This window comes from Barbus barbus (genome assembly GCF_936440315.1).
Source record: "Barbus barbus genome assembly, chromosome: 14".
NCBI classification, from domain to species: domain Eukaryota; kingdom Metazoa; phylum Chordata; class Actinopteri; order Cypriniformes; family Cyprinidae; genus Barbus; species Barbus barbus.
In genome coordinates, this window is record NC_136742.1 from 11,111,028 (window position 1) to 11,131,234 (window position 20,207).

General features: G+C 37.0%; 1 protein-coding gene across 1 annotated transcript; it reads left to right on the forward strand.

The window, feature by feature from the left end:
- Positions 1-131: 131 nt before the first annotated feature.
- LOC306879969 (metalloendopeptidase OMA1, mitochondrial-like) lies at positions 132-18,079 on the forward strand. The gene is made up of 8 exons (XM_079433200.1): positions 132-789; positions 3,037-3,265; positions 3,550-3,723; positions 6,355-6,462; positions 8,277-8,405; positions 9,737-9,811; positions 11,082-11,231; positions 17,180-18,079. Exons 1-8 carry the CDS (start codon positions 476-478, stop codon positions 17,441-17,443), a joined length of 1,443 nt encoding a protein of 480 aa, XP_079289326.1. The 5' UTR covers positions 132-475; the 3' UTR covers positions 17,444-18,079.
- Positions 18,080-20,207: the final 2,128 nt, after the last annotated feature.

The window sequence follows — 20,207 nt, forward strand, 5'->3', positions numbered from 1 at the left end:
TAATTGCGTATTCTCGACTGAAATCGAGTAAAAAGACTGGAAGGTTTAATGAAAGTAATTGTAGTGTTAAAAATGGTGAATTATTGTGACTGAAGGCGGAACCACGGTGAAGAGTAGCTGTTGGCAGGGGAGTGTTTTAACTGTAGCAGAGAAGCACATGGAGGACATCTTTACAATGAACAACTTCTCAAAACAGACGGATAAACTTTTAAAATAATTAATGTCTATTAGGTGTTGTAGCAATGAAAGTCTAGCAACGCTGAAAGTTTTAGCGATCAGGTTAAAGTGTAATACCACTCGATAATCACGATAATATGTGTACTTTTATAGACTTCCTACTTTGCTTTAAGACGGTGACATTAATATGTGCCCTTATAACCTACAAACTATGACTTAGCTTATCATTATACGCAAACAAGGGTGAAGTTGAACGTTCGGTGTATTTTATAATAACAGGAGCAGGGTCAAACTCGACATGTTGTCCAGCATAAGGTCATTAAACCGGTTTGATTCAGTGGTCAGGTGGTTTCACTTCGCCTCTGCTCGGACTGAGCTCATGAGGACAAACTCATCTACCTCTCTGAAACATGTCATAGTTTCTCCTTCATCTCTCTGTCTGAGATCAAGATCCAGCTTCTGTATAGCAGCATTCAGACCTCCAGTTCATCCGTTCATCACTCAGTCCAAGTGTGAGTTTCACAGCTCGGGCAGACTGAGAGCTTTACCTGCACCCTTCATATGGATGTTGCTGAAGCCTCTGCAGAAGCTCGTGGCCATCATACTGGGCAGGTGAGTTTTAAACTAATACTTAATAACCTTTAGAATGACATGCCTCCCCATCTTCAGCCATCAGCCTTTGTCAAGAGCAGATGAAGCTGGTGAATCAGTGAACAGTGGTAGGTTTTAAAGCAATTGTGATGCACCAAGTATTATGGCTGATGCGGATGCTCATGAGATGATACATTGCCTGGGGAAAACAACAACAACAAAACATTTGGATTTAAAATAGCACAGTCAAGAGTCTAGGATTGGATCTTTATTGCAGTGATTAATATGTTTCTGGAATCCTGTAATTCCTGTACTCCTAATTGATTGTGTAGCTTTTAATTTCTTAACCAATAACCATGTTGGAAGACGTACCTATGTACATATTCCAGCATGACAATGTCAAGATTCATTGGACCCAAATTGTGCAATTCGGGCAATTGGCCACCACAGAGTCCTGAGTTTAACCCGATTAGATGTGCTGGAGTACACTTTACAGACTCTCCCATTGTCAGTACAAGATCTCAGCCAAAAATGAATGCCGCTCTTGATGGAAATAAATGTTATGATGTTGCATAACATTGTTGAAACAATGTAATCAAAGCTAAAGGTGGTCTGAAATATTGGAGTGCGCAACTTTTTTTGAGCTGGCAATGTAAAGTCGACTCCAGCACATCCCTAAGACATTTAGTGAGGCTAATGTCACGACTCTGTGCTGGCCAGTCTTTCATAATTTGAGCCTGATGAATCTTTGCATTGTCATCCTGGAATATGAACATGGGTACATTTTCTGATGTGTTTAAGAAATAAAATCTATGCACTGCATCAGTTAGAGCTAAAAGTGTTGTTGCTAAATTTTTGCTTTTTTTATAGGTCTATATATATATATAAAGATGGCCAATATTTTAAATCTATAAAAAAAAAAAAAAAAATATATATATATATAAAATTTGTCAGATAACTAAATCTAAATATATTCTTTGTAGATGCATTTATTTTTATTTTTTGATCAGTGATTGATATAGTAACAATATTTTAAATCCATTTTTTCCCAATCCCCAATTATTAGTTGATACTAATATGTTTACATAACTTACAAAATGTATCTATATCCTTTTTTCTAAATATATTTTAAACTGTATTTGCACTAAATCAACTAGAATTTTATGATGAAATCAGGGTTAAATTAGCGGTGGCAGAAAGGAACCTTTTCGAAGCTTCGATTCAATTGAACCAACATGATTCACTGTTTCGAAGCTTCGATTCACCACACGCTAGCGATGCCTGCTGGTCAAAACTGTGTATCTGCAACAAAAACTCAGTCCAAAAAATAATAATGCATAAAAACAGTTTTTACAAACCCATTGCAAATGTTTTATTGAAATAATATTAAATGCAGTTAGCAAATAAATATCCTTAAAATATGAAATATTTAGAAACAGCTGTGAAGTAACAAAGCCTCGTTTTCTGAAAACACGACTTTGACATCAAAGTCCCTTTAAGGTATTCTGTAGCCTTTGTTGATATGTGCTCCGAACCATTGGTTATACAATGGTACAAATGATTTGCAAAGTTTTCTAAGCTTAAGGAAGCTTTGCTTCAAAGCATTCATTCAAATAATTGCTTCAAAGCATCCATCAACTAGTTAAATACATGTTAAATATACATATAGCAGTAACATTGTAAAACTCATTGTCGTTTTTAATTCTTTTAATGCATTCTTGCTGAATAAAAGTTTTGCTTTTTTCCACACAAAAAAAAGTAGTGAACACAGTGGTGAACATGCACATTTAAGGAATTTATAATCCAGAACAGTTTACAAAAATGCTTCAGCTTCACATATCCTGCAGAAAATCCACCAAAGCAGAAATCTTGTCCTTGGCGTATACTGTCTCCATGTACTTATTAATACTTTGGTTACTAAATGGGGTGCATATGGCAGGTCATGACTCATGACACCAAAGTTTTTAGTGACAGTGACGTGACATACGGCCAAGTATGGTGACCCATACTCGGAATTTGTGCTCTGCAATTAACCCCAACGTGCGCACACACACCGTGAACACACACCCGGAGCAGTGGGCATGCCCGGGGAGCAGTTGGAGGTTCGGTGACTTGCTCAAGGACACCTCAGTCGTGGTATTGAGGGTGGAGAGAGCGCTGGACATTCACTCCCCCCACCTACAATTCCTGCCGGCCTGAGACTCGAGGGTGAGCTAAGGCTTTATGATACAAATTCTGATTTATTGTTTACCCTCTCTCTGTCTCTAGGAGCATTAGAAAATGGTGGTTGGCTCTGCCGCCCAATAAAAAGCAGCTGTTTCGTGAATGGACATGGCGCCGACGCTGGCACTTTGTGGGAGCTGGGGCAGGACTGCTGTTCTTCGTCTCCCTCTTTTTATTCACTCATCTGGATGAATCTCCAGTTACAGGCAGGACCCGACTGCTGGTGTTCAGCAGGGAGAACTTCATGGAACTGGCTCAGGTCACTGCAGAAGCGGTACGACTTCAGTGTCCACACAACTTGTTTAGTCTGTTTTCAGTTATTTATTTTTTTGTGGTTGCAACCAGTTCAGTTCATGTGAATTTATGATCAATAACAATATTTCAAGAACAGCATGCCTCAAGCTGGTCCAAAATTATTTGTGTGAATTAGATTTTTTTTTTTGTGCAATTGGATATTATGAAAATTAAATGTGGTGTTTCATTTCACAAATAATTTAATTTAATTCCATTTTATTTCATGGACTCTTGCTCCTCTTTCTCCTTCATTCTCTCTCTCAGTATATGGAGGAGTTTAAGGATTCTCTGATCGCTCCATCGGATCCCAGGCATCAGGCGGTGGAGCTAGTTGTTCGGATTCTGGCCGAGAGAAACCAGGACATTGTTGAGATTTCCTCTGTCCCCTGGACGGTCCATGTGGTGGAGGGCCCTACAATCAATGCGTTTGTTTTGCCTGTGAGTCATATCTGGTAACAACCAAAGGCTTTCTCTAATAAATCAACAAAATCTATTAATTATTTTCATTCTTTTTGGCCATTTTTAGAAGCAACTCTGACTGCAAAGAATTTGTCAGTATTTGCTTCAGTTTAGATGACTTGCTGCTTCAACCTATTTCACTTTCACTATTGTATGTTGAACATTATATACATACACAAAAAGATACACAATATGAAGCAATGATACAGATACAGTATTTTCAGGAAATGTAATACTACATATACTCAATATACACAACTGTTCAAACGTTTAGGGTCAGTAAACAATGACAAAATAAATTTAGCAATGAAAAAATACATTTAATTGACATTAAACTGATGTGACAGTAAATACATTTCTTATGTTACAACATATTTATATTCCAAATAAATGCTGACCATTTTTAATGAAAATATTAAGCAACACAACTGTTTATAACATTGGCAATAAGAAGAAATTATTTTTGAACGGCAAACACCAGAATTTTATGATTTCTGAAAGATCATGTGACACTAAAGACTTGTAATGAATGCTGAAAATTTAGCTTTGCCAACACAGAAATAAATTACATTTTAAAATATAATAAAATAGAACATAGCCATTTCTATTTACTAGTAATTAGTAATAATATTTTACAATATTTCTGTTTTTACGCTGTTTGATCAAATAAATGCAGCCTTTGCTAGCATAAGACTTGAACAGTAGTATGTTTATGTCCCTGTTTCACTGTAGTACGTATATATATATATATATATATATATATGTATGTCCCCATTTCATCAATCTTTTTAAAAGTCATATACAAAATATACATATACAGTGGGGCAAATAAGTATTTGTTACATTGCCAATTTTTCAAGTTTTCCCACTTCCAAAGAATGGAGAGATCTGTAATTTTCATCGTAGGTACACCTCAACTGTGAGAGACGGAATATAAAAAAAAATCCAGAAAGTCAAACTGTATGATTTTTGAATAATTAATTTCCATTTTATTGCATGAAATAAGTATGTGATACAATAGAAAAATAGAACTTAATATTTGGTACAGAAACCTTTGTTTACAATTACAGAGGTCAGACGTTTCCTGTAGTTCTTGACCAGGTTTGCACACACTACAGCAGGGATTTTGGCCCACTCCTCCATACAGGTCTTCTCCAGATCTTTCAGGTTTTGGGGCTGTCACTGGGCAACACGGAGTTTCAGCTCCCTCCATAGATTTTCTATTGGGTTCAGGTCTGGAGACTGGCTAGGCCACTCCAGGACCTTGAAATGCTTTTAAGGAGCCACTCCTTAGTTGCCCTTGCTGTGTGTTTGGGGTCATTGTCATGCTGGAAGACCCAGCCACGACCCATCTTCAATGTTCTTACTGAGGGAAGGAGGTTGTTGCCCAAAATCTCGTGATACATGGCCCCATCCATCCTCCCCTCAATACGGTGAAGTTGTCCTGTCTCCTTTGCAGTAAAGCACCCCCAAAGCATAATGTTTCCACCCCCATGCTTCACGGTTGGGATGGTGTTCTTGGGATTGTACTCATCCTTCTTCCTCCAAACACGGCGAGTGGAGTTTATACCAAAATGTTCTATTTTGGTCTCATCTGACCACATGACCTTCTCCCATGCCTCCTCTGGATCATCCAGATGGTCTTTGGCAAACTGCAGACGGGCCTGGACATGTGCTGGCTTGAGCAGGGGGACCTTGCGCGCGCTGCAGGATTTTAATCCATGACGGTATAGTGTGTTACTAATGGTAACCGTTGAGACTGTGGTCCCAGCTCTCTTCAAGTCATTGACTAGGTCCTCCCGTGTAGTTCTAGGCTGATCCATCACCTTTCTCAGGATCATTGATACTCCACAAGGCGAGATCTTGCATGGAGCCCCACACCGAGGGAGATTGACAGTCATCTTGTATTTACAATTATGTCCTTAGACAGCTCTTTGGTCTTGCCCATAGTGGAGAGGTTGGAGTCTGATTGATTGTGTGTGTGAATAGGTGTCTTTTATACAGGAGTTCAAACAGGTGCAATTAATACAGGTAATGAGTGGAGGATAGGAGGGCTTCTTAAAGACAAACTAACAGGTCTGTGAGAGCCAGAATTCTTGCTGGTTGGTAGGTGATCAAATACTTATTTCATGCAATATAATGGAAGTTAAGTATAAAAAAAATTATACAATGTGATTTTCTGGATTTTTTTTTTATATTCCGTCTCTCACAGTTGAGGTGTACCTTCGATGAAAATTACAGATCTCTCCATTCTTTGTAAGTGGGAAAACCTGAAAAATCAAATACTTATTTGCCCCACTGTGTGTGTGTATATATATATATATATATATATATATTATATACAGTATATAGATACTTTGTAATCTAATACTCATTCTTGAATTTCCAGTTTGTGATATTACTCATACAGTTTTGGACATTTTCTCTTATAAGCTATGTGTATGAACTTTTCTTCATACAGTTTAGTTCTCACGTAGAGAGATAAGTATGTTCTTAATTCACTGCAAATGATTAAAGAAAATCTTGAGACTGATTACTAGAGGAGAAAATGATTGTGATTTCACAGCTGGAATGATTGATTGTGTGTGTGTGTGTGTGTGTGTGTGTCAGAATGGAAAGGTCTTCATCTTCACAGGAATGCTGGAGGCTGTAGCAGACATCCATCAGCTGGTCTTTATACTGGGACATGAGATGGCTCACGCTCTGATTGGTCATGCAGTAAGTCCCGCCCACACTGTCAAACCTCTGCACAGAAACATTATTTTTGTCATTTGATCAGGATCTATTTTAATCCAATAATGAATTATGCTGAAAGTAAAGTATCCAAGAGCGTAGTGTTAAATTTCTGTAAGTAATCTCTCCCTCAGGGTCATTTTTATTTAAATTTAAATGTATATGAGTATTATATGGTTTGCTGCCCATTGTCAGATGGTTGTAGGGTCTTCACACTGCCTCTGGCCTTTATAGTTTGGATCAAACTAAATTTGTACTTCCTTTGCGGTGTCCCTCAGCTTTTTTCTGGAAGTAAAAGACCCTTCATTAGATTCAAGTGCTCGCTTTATCTCTCTTTTGCATGTGTCATGTTTTACTTTCATCTCATCTCTTGGTTTAAATGAAGAGAAGGAGGCATCCTGTCTCGGAGGCACTAAGCGCTGTGAAGGGTTCCGTTTAAAGAGATGCTTTAGTTTCAGAGCTGTTGCATCACTGCGTGCTTGTGGGTCTGGTTAGGGTGAAGGAGCTTAAGTTAACGTTGATATCAGGACTAATATGACATGGTTGTGAAAAACCAAATTGATTTAGTACATTTTTCTGCAACACTAAAAAGTCCCTTTAAAGCTAAACAACATGCTGTTAGACTCATGAGTGCTTCCTTTGTTATTTCAAACCGCAACAAGCTAGCAGATGCTAAACAGATTTCAAACCTGCATGCACGTCTCAAGGATCGTTTTATTCTGATAGCTACAAGCAAATGAAAAATTATCTTATAATTGACACGCTATTTATTTTATTTGTTTATTCATATTCAGCCTATTAGAATGATTTGTGAAGCATCATGTGACACTAAAGACTGGAGTAATGGTTGCTGAAATATCAGCTTTGTCATCACAGAACATTTGGTACATTTTAACAATTTAAAATAAAACATTTGTATTGTAATGATTCTTCTCAATGTTGCTGTTTTACTGTATTTTTGATCAAGTAAATGCAGCCTTGGTGAGCATAAGGGACATTCAAAAACATAAAATCTTATTAATTAATGGTAGTATATACAGTATGCGAAACACAAAATGTCCAAGCAGCTCTTTTCCACACTGAAGTAGGTGAAATATGGCTGTCGAAAAAACAATACTTCAAAGTGTCACATATATTTTGAATGTCTTTTGAATGCAATAGCTTTGTGTGAGGACCAAACCTGCAGGAATGAGAAATAAATAAATGTTATTATTTATCATTTATTGATTTATTTTTAATTTCTGCAGGTTTGGTCCTCTATACTATTATACTATGTTTAAAATGATTTAAAAAAAATAAAACAAGTTTTAAATGCAAATTTTAATGCAAATAAGCTCTTGTAATAGGTTAAATGATTATATAACAGTATGAGTCCCATTACTCTATACACTTATCACAAGCAATCCATAATCTCAGAATGTTCCTTCAACACCTTTTATTATCATATACAACTGTATGACCATGAAGTTGACATAATTAACCAACAAATCTGCTTTGCAGCATGTACCCGGCCACTCATGGACATGTGTTTTGGCATATCTTTTGCCCTTCTTTCAATACAATGTGTATAGCAATTACAATTCAGTGTGATTCATTATGTCTCTCTTTGCTAAATTGCTTGTTTCTTTTTGTTTGTTTTTCTACATTGTTTCTAATTGGGCATGCTGTCAAAGAATGGGCTGCTAAGCAAGATAAAAAAAAAAAAAGGTTCTTAACACCGAAATACAAATTAGCATAGTAGATGAATGACGAAATCAACAAAAACAGAAGCCCATAATGAATTTCTGTCTCTTTCTCAGGCAGAGCAGGCCAGTTTGTCTCACGTGGTGGAGCTGTTGTCTCTCATCCTGTTAATGGCGATCTGGGCAATCTGTCCCCGGGACAGTTTAGCCGTGCTGGGCCAGTGGATTCAGGGCAAACTAGTGCAGGTGACGGCTGACCTTACCATCTCTCTCTCTCTCTCTCTTTTTTTCAATTGATTCCTAATCTGCCTCCTTTCCAATGACCAATGACATGTTCCCACTCACAGTTAATCAAGCCATTTCATTTTCCCTGTCTGTTTGAAATAAAAATACACTTTTGTAAATATCACATCTAGTTTTGAAAAGCATTTTAAATATAGTTTATTTTAAAATATTTTATTATGCATATAATTCCATTTTTTTTTATATATATGTATTTTTTTCAAACAAGTCTCTTGCTCACCAAGGCTGCATTTATTTGATTAAAAATATTGTAAGATAGTATTACATTTAAAGCAACTGTTTTCTGTTTTAATATATTTTAAAATTATAAATGTTTATTTCTGTGATGGCAAAGCTGAATTTTCACTTATGTATTTTCCATATTTTTCAGTATTTTCTAATATCAAGGAACATTTCTTATTATTATCAATGTTGTGCTGCTTAATATTTTTGTGGATTTTTTTTTACAGGATTCTTTAATAGAAAGTTTAAAATAAGCAGCATTCATTTAAAATATATTTTTTATATTATAAATGTCTTTGTTGTCACTTTTGATCAATTTAATGTGTCCTTGCTAAATAAACGTATGAATTTATTTAAAAAAAAATCATACTAACTGATTATATGTAGACATATTATTAAATTCTGTTTGCTCAGAAGAATTAAGCATAAGACGTTGATGGGACTCTGTTTAGGTTGGGTTTGTCCATTAATGATGCAAACACTCCTTAAATATTGATTCTAAAATCGCTAAAAGACCCATTAAATGTGAATTATACTCCTCTACTCGAGCTCAAAGAAACCTTCTCAAGTACTCTCTTGCCACCATTGTAAAACAATACAAATATCTCAGAGATCTTATTTGGGTTTCTAAGGACTTCAATTTGTGGTTAGTTAGAATTCAGCTACATTTATTTGCCTTCTAAATGGTTATTGAATTTGCATTTTCTGAATCACTGTGCGGCGTGAAACAGAGGTCCACTTTAAATTTGATTGTACTTAGTTTTTTTTATGGTGTGTTTCTTCTAAGATACCGTGTACTCTCTTGCTCTACTTTTAATGTGGATATTTTCATGCCTTTTTTCCCCTGTTTTTCACCGTCTTTTCCCATTATTTTTAAAATAAATTACATTTTAATGGTTAAGCTTTTTATCTCCTAGTCATTTTGTTCTCCAAATATGGTTCACTTCATTCTGTCCATCTTCTTCTGTTTACTCAATATAGCTTCTGTGTGCTCTGTCAGAATAGCTCATTTAACTGCATATTCTCTCTCATTTTCTCTGTCTGTCTTGTAGTTCTTATTTGACCGGCCCTTCAGTCGTAAGCTGGAGGCAGAGGCGGACCAGGTTGGCCTGCAACTGGCTGCCAAGGTACTGCTGGAATTTTATTATCATCATCAGGGTTCCATTCCAAGGGAACGCATTGATATAATGTGTACATAAAATGCACTGTAAGTCCAGTTTGACAGTGTAAGCATGTTACATAATTTACATTTTATATATATATATATATATACTATATATATATATATATGTTCCATAATTTGCAGTGCATTAATAGTGCTGCGTAGCAGAAGCATCGCTGCAAAGACCTTTGGTGTAGAGCGTGTTTTTACACCCCATAACTTCATTATAAACCTGCTTAACCATTGTTTGTAAAACATTGTGTGTCGGGCTTGATGAAAATTCCATGAATTGTCACAATTAACACTTTCTGTTCAGAAAATCAGGCTAAATAAATATGATTTAAGCTGTTTATAGCTCAGTGTTGTTTTAGAATGTTTTTAGTCACTGTAAGTAGTCAATTAGTTTAACACTGTAAAAAATCAAATGTTGAAGACGTAAAAGTATAAGGCACTCAGCTTCAGGAGATTTCTGAGTTTTCTTAACTTGTTTTTGTTGGAGATTTTTAAGTTTTCTCAACTCTTTGTTGTATAAACTGTATGCAACACGTTTTTTACAAGACTAAAATTACAAATAAATTAACTTTTGAAGGCATGGCATATTTTAGAATAATGTCACTCTAAATAAAATCTGTATAGCTAATAATTAGTAACTACTGCTTACTAGAAATGTGGATAAATTAAAACCATGAAAAACAAAATACAATTCTGTGCTGTGGAACCGGTTTTTTATTAGCTATTTATAGTCACAGTAACCTACATGACCTCTAGATGGCACTGTTTCTTTACAAACTGCTTGACAGAAGCGTTTCTCTGTATGTGGCAGTGATCTGATTCACGGTGTAGTGCTCTTCCTGACAGCATGTCTCCTGATCTCATGCTTGGCATCATTATGGGGAAACAATTCCCTTCTATCTCTTATAGTAGTAATAACGGGCCGCCTACTGCTCGTAAACGGGCCCGGATCCGGCCTGCCACAGCTGGCTCGGTGAAGGACACTGGCACATTGCTGTGGTAACGATGCAAGGCTTGCTAGACTAGTCATGAGTCATGCTGTCCGTGAGCCAGCCAGCTCTCGGCTCCAGATAATGACGCTGTCCAGAGCTTCGAGCGCTCGTGGGGTTGTGTGTGTGTGTGTAATCTCTCTGTTTGCTTCCTTTGATGATGGCGGGGCTTCAACATGCCTGGAAACCATCTCTGTATGTGTGTTTATTGAGATTTGTATGTGTTTCTGTCAGGCGTGTGCTGACGTGAGGGCGGGCCCAGTTTTTTGGCAGCAGATGGAGATGTATGATCTGTTGAGAGGCGAACCCACCATCCCTGAGTGGCTGTCCACACACCCTTCCCACCAAAACCGTGTCAGACAGTTGGACCGCCTCGTCCCTGAGGTAAAGTGTACGAAAGCAAATACATGCATCATTAGATATCGTTAGACAAAGCTACATTAGTGAAATCTTTCCACACAAACGCAAACCGTAACATGTAGCAGCTGAGAAGTTAACAACCATTTCAAATGGTTAAGGAATTGATCTAAAAAAAAAAGAACCATCAAAGCCATGGGCTAGTGTACTTGTTTTTGACCATGCTAAGCTTTGGTGCCAATGCATCATTTCACACTTGCCAGTCCCATTTTCCTGTCTTTCCTCATAATTTTTCAAAAAGTGGCAAACATACAGTTGCGCTTCCGGCGTCCCAAATTCGAGTCCCAGCTCGTGGACTTTTCCCGATGTCATTGGGCAGTTCACACATGGATGTTCATTGGTTGCTCCCACATGTGAACTATCCAATGGCATTTTTACACAGCCAATCAACTGCTAAAGAAAAGCATTTGGCAAATGGGTTTAGAAAATTTTGCATTTAAAATGGATTCACTAATGTACTGTTATACACATAAATGCTCTTCTGCTGGAGGGGAAAACCAAACGCAAGAGCCATGAATCGCAGAGATGTCAGAAAACGCAACATGTATACGGTGGAATCCTTAGATCAGTACTAGCAACCACAGAAGAAAGCCTTCATAAGTGATTTAGGCTAAATAATTCACCACATGAGCCATTATGCAGCACATCACAATATATAGTGCACTGCATGAAATACATGGCAGTGATTTGTTGGAGTATGAATTGAACTCCATCAAAATCTCATGCTTGATTCTGAATAAACACGATTTCCACACTAAAATAATGACATACTTGATGGCAGTCTGGATTGAGATATTGTTTACGGTCCAGGTGTCGCCTGCACTGGTTTGCCCATGAATCCACTTCCCCAGCATAAATTATTTACAATTTGGATATAAATATGACCCACCTCTGATTTCATAATTATTTATATGCAATAATTCTCAATCATTTTACAATTTTAGGCCATGTCCTGAAGGAAATATTGACTCTTTTCTGTTTAGAGTCTCACTGTTGGTGTGATCATGATCCTTCTGTTGTTGCTGCGCTGCAGTTGTCAGTCTGAAGTTTTTCATCTTTGATTGCTTGGTGCAAATCTATGATAGATATCACTCCTTTGCCTTAAGTGTCTTTTTCATAATGTATTTTTTTGGCTTTGACACTGTAGCTGTAGCTAGGTAACTCAGGAGGTGAAGACTAGCTTAATTTGTTCCTTTGGTTTTACTGATAGAACTTAACATAGACAGATTGACACTTGTGTCTTGTGCCATGGATACATTGTAGAAAATGCAAAGAATGTGAACATATTTCCATTCTCATGTGAGCACAATTAACCCAGAGCAAAAAGGAAAATAAAGTCTTAAAATAATTATGATAATTATAATTGCAGTACCATTTGGGGCTGGTAAGATTTTGTTTTCCAAATAAATATATTTAATTTTGTTTTCCAAAATTAATTGTTTTCCAATGTGAAATATTATTAGAATTTAAAATAACAGTTTTCTGTTTGAATATATTTTAAAAAGTAATTTATTCCTGTGATGCAAAGCTGAATTTTCAGCATCAATCCTCCAGTCTTCAGTGTCGCACGATCCTTCAGAAATCATTCTAATATGCTGACTTGCTGCTTAGGAAACATTTATTGTTATTATCAATGCTGAAAATAGTTTTCAAAAATATTAAGCAGCACAACTGTGTTAATTTTTTTGTCAGGATTATTTGAGAAATAAAAAGTTCAAAAGAACAGCATTTATTTGAAATGGAAAAACTTAAACTTTAAAATTATAAAAGTCAATTTAATGTATTCTTGCTGGATGAAAAAAATCTTACTGACCCAAAACATTTGAACAGAAGTATATTATTATTGCTAAAATTAATATAATGCGTAATATATTTTTTATTGTTATAGTGTAATGATAATTTAGTTATAATAAATCGAAAAAAAATAGATCAACAATTACAAATCGTGTTTCGGATAATAATTTTATAAAAATATCCTGTATCTGTCATATACAATGATGTTGGTTGGTCTCAATCATATTTTTGTGGCCTGCGGAACATGTTCATGTGTTAATGTGTACTGGATGTGTGTGACTGTAGTGTTTATGTAAGTATCTTGTGATGTTAGGCAGCAGATGGAAAATTATAAATCGGTTTCACGCTCTTAAGAACCTTAAAAAAAATTAAAAGATCAGGCACTGGTAAAGCATCTACTATAAAATGATGAAATATTTGCAATTTGCTATAGTTACATGCAAAAAACAAAACAAATCCCCTCAGAATTCACAGCTACAGCCATCAGCAGAGAAACCCAGTTGGTGTAGTTACTGACTCTACCAGCAGGGGCTAACTGGATGATACTAACCAGACAAACTTTGACCACATTCTTTAAACAAAGAGCTCAGGTTAACATACTGTTTATAGAGTGAACTGTAGACTGTAGAGAATGTGGACAGCCATCTACAGGAACATGCTCTCTCCCCATCATGCACCAGTGGCTACACAAATGGCTGTCTAATATATGAAGCAAAGCTGCGGCGGAAGGATGCGTGAATGTATGAATTTTAGTGGCATGCAGGGGCCTTACTTAACCTTGAGCTTGAACTCTTAACAGTCCTGCTTGCGTACTCGCACACTTCAAACGCAGAAGGAGCAGATGGCCAGGGCTCTAATTGTCCATCAACTGTAATGCGTGTGTGTTTCTGTTGAGTGGAAGCTATTATTCCTTCGGGAAGTTACTTTAAAACGCCCTCCATCTCTCTCTGTTCTCACCCTCTTTAACCTGAGCCAATGGAGACTCGTCCTCCACGTGGCCATTAATGAGAATTACCATAGTGGAGTGTGTGTGCAGACTCCCCTCAGTCTCCTGATGCTTTATACATGAATACAAGTGGATTTTGTAGTCGTTGCCTTTATATAAGAGTGACTGTTTGAGAGTGACTTCCAGTGGCATGTTGAAATCTATGATAACGCAGTGTTTTATGGGTGAAGACCTTTGTATCAGTGTGAAAGGGGTGTAAAGACCACATGGAGTTTTGCTTCAAGGCCATTTAACTGTATATGCTACTTTATTCTAAAACAATCATCACATTATTTAAATTTTAAATCAGTTAAAAAAAATCTATTTAAAGTGGGAACTAATATTTATATATATTTTTAATTTGTCACCTACTGTATCATAAAACAAAATATTTAATTGTTTTAACTGTAACAACCTTGCTACCATATTTTTTTATGTATTAATTTTATATATAAAATATAATTGCTATATTTTTATGTTTATTTTTTTAAAGTCGTGACGTATTGTCAAGTATGGTGACCCAAACTCGAAATTTGTGCTCTGCGTTTAACCCATCCAAGTGCACACACACAGCAGTGAGTAGTGAACAAAATGCGCACACACACACACACACACACACACACACACACACACACACACACACACACACACACACCGTGAACACACACCTGGAGCAGTGGGCAGCCATGCTGCAGCGCCCGGGGAGCAGTTGGGGGTTCGGTGCCTTGCTCAAGGGCACCTCAGTCGTGGTATTGAGGGTGGAGAGAGCGCTGTACATTCACTCCCCCCACCTACAATCCCTGCCGGCCGGGGACTCGAACCCGCAACCTTTCGATTACGAGTCCGACTCTCTAACCATTAGGCCACGACTTCCCCTTAAGGTCGTTGTACAGGGCTCTAGACTGCGACCATTTTTTGAGAGTGTGCGAGTAAAAATTTGACGTGGTCGCACATGTGCGAGTGCCTGGTCTGCGCTGCTCCAAAGCGTCTGCTTCATACAGCTCACGCTGCCAGCCGCAGCACATTGTAGCAGGAGAAACTGAGAAAGTTAGTCGCCCAGTGTGACCAGTGGGAAGAATGAGTCTAGAGCCCTGTTATATATATTTAGAATTTAGCCTAGTTTCATGCTTTACTGGCATTGTTTTTGAAGCAAAATTAATAGATAATTTATGAACAAAAATGAAATAAATCAATAGAAATGTTACATGATCCTGTAGAAATCATCTGATATCAATGCTGAAAATAAATGTGCTGCTCATGTTTTTCAGGATTATTTGAGGAATAGAAAGTTGAAAAGAACAGCATTTATTTGAAATGGAAATCTTTTAATAACATTATAAAAGTCTTTACTGTCACTTTTGATCAATTTAATCTATTCTTGCTGAATAAAAGTAATAATTTTTAATTCTTAAAATCTTTGACAACATTTGAACAGATGTATTACTATTGCTAAAATTTTATAATGCGTAATGCGTATTATGTTTTTTATTGTTATAGTATAGATCCTTTAGTTATAAAGAAATAGATCAACATATTTTTTATTTATATAATATTTTATATATATAATTTTATATATAAAATGTAATTGCTAATTTTTTATCTATATTTATTATAAGCTTTTAATATTCACACATTTATATTTTCAACCAAGTTTCATGTTTTACTGGCATTGTTTTTGAAACAAAACGAAACCGAATAGAATAGAAATCCGTGATAATGAAAATATTCAGAAATTTGTAACTTAGCAGCACCAAGTAAACTAGATGTATATTAACAGAACTCTTTGACTCCTTTGACAGAACTGTTTTGTTTTTTTATTTTTAAAATCAATGCTTGCTTTTGAAGAATACATCTGCTTTTTAAAAGTATTATGTGTCACACTGGTCGTAAGTGTCCCTCTTGGGTAATTGTTCTCAATAAGCTTTGTTCCAGCCACTCTTTCATCAAGTGTAATTTGTTTTCTAGAGTTTCCCTAATGGCCTGATTCTCAAACATTGCAGTGTTGCTTAAAACTGCCCCTCTTCTTGGTTTGAGTGAGTATTTAGCAGCTCAGTCTGATATGTTCTCCCCAGGGCTGATGGTTCAGATAATAATAATAATAATTTAGCCAGAAAAATATTTTACGTTAACTGTCCTTTTGTGCTGGTGCTGGTTGTTCGTGTTTTACAGGGCATTATTGATCCAGTGTTATGAGGGCTGTTTCTCCATCATCCCTAATGGAGGTCAAAGGTCACAGTTCAGAGGTCACAGATGAGACCCAGTAGTGGCCGTGTTTTTGTCAAATCAGTCTTTGTAAAACAGTCTGGATGTCTTTAATGTAGAAGATATCCTGGTCTGTGTTCCAAACCATCCATTTCGATTTTTGATCACTTTCCATTATTCTATTAATCCATTTTTTGAATAACTGTTCCAGTTCATCAAAATTATATATCACTATTTCAGTGTATGCATCCATTTCGATTTTTTTTTGAGTAATTATTCCAATCCATCCAGGTTTCATATCACTATTTCCATCCCTCCATCCATCTAGATCTCATATCGCTATTTCCATGTAGATTTCATGTCACTGTTTTCCTCCATCCATCCATTCTTCCAGATTTCATACTATTTCCAGATTTCATATCACTATTTCTATCCATCCATCCATCCATTCAAATTTTAATCACTATTTCCATCCCTCCATCCATCTAGATCTCATATCGCTATTTCCATGTAGATTTCATGTCACTGTTTTCATCCATCCATCCAGATTTCATATCACTATTTCCATCCAGATTTCATATTACAATTTCCAGATTTTATATCACTATTTCCATCCATCCATCCAAATTTTATATCACTATTTCCATCCCTCCATCCATCTAGATTTCATATCACTATTTAGATTTCATATTGTTCTTTCCATCATCCATCCAGATTTCATATCACTATTTCTATTCACCCAAATTTCATGTCACTATATCAATCCATCCATCTATATCACTATTTCCATCCATATCACTATATCCATCTATCCATCCATCCATCAATTCTTAAAAAGCAGTGTCACCTGGGTAAAGATGAAGAGATGGAGGGTTCATAGGTCAAAGGTTAAATGCATCTGCATTAATCTGTGTCATTCTCTGTGTTGTTATAGGCTTTGGAGATCCGCGCACGCTGTGACTGTCCTGCCCTTCCCAAAGCTGACCCCCGTGTCATTTTCCACCAGGCTGTTAAATTGCTTCTGGACAATGCCAAAAAACAAGAAAAGATAGCACAAGAGGAAAAGAATGAGAAACAGAGAGCTGGAATCATGTTGCCGCTCCCTCAATCCCCTCCTGACCCGACTCCGGGGTCTCAGCCTCAGCTGGGAGGAGTGCTGGCCACATCCGCTCTGCCACAAACTCTGCTTAGTAAATGAGACTTGATGAAACATGACTGACAGGGACAAATTCAAGCTTTCCTTTTCACTTCTCTTTTTCCAGTCCAGTAGCTCTGAACAAGGACTGAGAGGATTGTCAGATAGAACCAGACAGTTTTTTTTTTTTTGATCCATTTGATTAGCTGTCACTTTGATACCTACGTCAGTTAGTCTGTGAGATGATTTGAGTGGGAGTATGTACATCATTTGTGTGTGATGCTTGAGTTTATGCTCCTCCTTCAAGCATCCAGTGCAGTCATGTTAATAATGGAGCAATTGTAAATGGGTTTTTGATTGGTTTTAATACTGTTATTAGCATAAGACCACTGTGAAGTTGAATGCATTATGGTGTACAGTACATTATTTATCAAAAATCTGCCTCTGCTTTAATATCCCCTGTAGGTTCCAGGCTGTAATGTAACTCTGCTGCATAGCAGCTAATGTTACTATGTTTGAAGCCGTGTGGAGCTTTGGACATACTACATTATTTAGAGGATTTATCAATGGACAGCTGACATGAAATGAGCCCAACGCTTGTGTTCTTGACAAGTGTTAAGTTTATTTTAAATGTATGATACTATGAATGTAAAGAATATGTGACTGTAATTACATACAAGATAAATTAATTTACCAGTCTTGGGTCTCCAGCTTTTTTTAAAGGCGTAGTCACATACAAAAAAAGTGATGCATGAAGCTCTGCTCAGAAGTCTCTCAAACCAACCAGCTATTAATAGGTCAAAGTGGCAAAAACACTTTTTGCATGAAGAATTATTTCATCCTTTTACAAAATTCCCAATCATACAGAAACTTGTTGAAATTACTTGATGTTACAGCACTTTACAGAGTGTTTCAAAGGGACTGATACTTGGTTTAATTATACATTTTTATATAATTGCTGGACAATAAGTTACATACCCATTGTATTTTCATAATGCAGGGATCTCCAACTCTGGAGAGCTCCTGTTCTGCAGACTTAATTTCCAACTCTGCTTCAACACACCTGCCTGTTATTAACAAGTAACCCTGAACACCTTGATTGGGTTTGGAGCTGAAATCTGTTGGACTATAGCTCTCCAGGAGCAGGGCTGAAGACCCCTGCCATTATGTGACTTATTTGATGTGCAAATTGAGTATATAACAAGAATAAATTAATTCAGGAACTGATTGGACCAAATCTTAATGAGAGTTTGTGGTGGATTATGGAAGGTTACACCTCACCTGAAACACCACTGGAATCTACTTTTTGAGGTTTTTTGACCTGGAACCTGAAGGTGAGTTCACCATCAGGAGCATCACAATGTATCTCGATTGCAATGCTTCATTTTCAGTTTTATACTATTTGCTGCTTTTACTGTATCTTTGTTAAATTAACAATCGACATGAAATTATTGTATTTACTACTGACAGGATTTTAGAAATACTGGGTCATTTACAACAGTAGCTTAAAACAGTTCTGTGCAAATGCTGATTTTGTGGATATATTGTACCATTATCTGATTTACATGATTTCTTTAGTGAATAGGCTGCAAAAAAAACCTAGACCATGCATGCAAATACATGCCATCATCTTCAGTCATCTTTATCTGATTTTACAGGTAGTATTCAAACTATTTCATTTGTACCTACTTTCAAATGCAGAGCATAATACATCCAAGCAAGCTGACATAAAGTCAGCCAATCTGCTGCTGGCGCTTCCTCCCCTAGAGGCCACTTTTTATAGAGTGATGTGCCCATAAAGTGCAACATGTTTCTGTCTGTCAGACAAATGTGACGCTGCACTCTGGGTTTCTAACGAGGGAAAATGGGGGGAGGAGAAAAGCACCACATCGGAAGAGAAGAGTGATACATTTGCTCTTACTGGGTGGATTTCTTACCAGCCATTTCCATACTGACTGATGAAGACCTATCTCTGAGAGATGCCACTTTGGTGTTGATGTTTACGGCTCTCTGTATAGGTCTACATTTTTATTGACTCTGGGCTGGTTATAGTTCATTTTCACAGCAGAAGAACCACTAAGGCCACACTAAGAGTTTGTGAGTTTGCCAGGAGAAACTGTTCTGGTCATGCACCATAGACCAAGTGTGGTGTAGGTGTTGATCAGGTATCCCAAAATGTTCTTTCTTTTTCACAGGTAGCACAGGTAAAATGTTAATCAGCAGTTGTTTTTGGAACACTGTTTTTGGTTTCTAGCCCATCAAAGGTGGTTAATAAGCTAGACTTCCAACTGGTGAGGACCTAGTTGAATTGGTAGACAATATTGGTCAATCTTGAGCTCTCTGAGTGACCACCAACAAACAAGCTTCTATTTTCTATAAAACAACTTGACCATGACCACCTTAAACTGGTGACCTGGTTCTTCCAACCTGGTGAGAGCTTTTACTGCAGACCAAAGCAAATATCACATTCTATGAAGAATCATGAATCCCTTAAGCTGGACACTGAACTAGCAAGTTGGTACGAAATCTCGATCAAACCTGTCACGGATCTGTCTGCTCTCCACCAGTCACGACGCACGCACGCACCTGGTTTCCCCTCCTAGCCTTTGATTGAGCACACCTGCACGTCATCCGTTCACTCTTCAACACGGCTACAAATACACACACCTCACAGCACTCCTGTGTCTGGTCTTGTTACTACCTTACTATGTTAATCGTTCATGCGAAGAGGACTACCATTGCTATCACAATCTCTATGCCTGATACTTACCGCCTTGTCTACTTACCTGCTGTGTTTCATCCTGAGTGTCTTCCAGCGATCCCTAGT

What these genes read in the sequence shown, in the direction of transcription:
- LOC306879969 (XM_079433200.1), top strand. Translation starts at nt 476, where the DNA reads ATGTTGTCCAGCATAAGGTCATTAAACCGGTTTGATTCAGTGGTCAGG. An exon ending in GTGGCCATCATACTGGGCAG is followed by an intron (nt 790 to 3,036) that starts GTGAGTTTTAAA and finishes CTCTGTCTCTAG; the next exon opens with GAGCATTAGAAAATGGTGGT. An exon ending in GCCTGCAACTGGCTGCCAAG is followed by an intron (nt 9,812 to 11,081) that starts GTACTGCTGGAA and finishes TGTTTCTGTCAG; the next exon opens with GCGTGTGCTGACGTGAGGGC.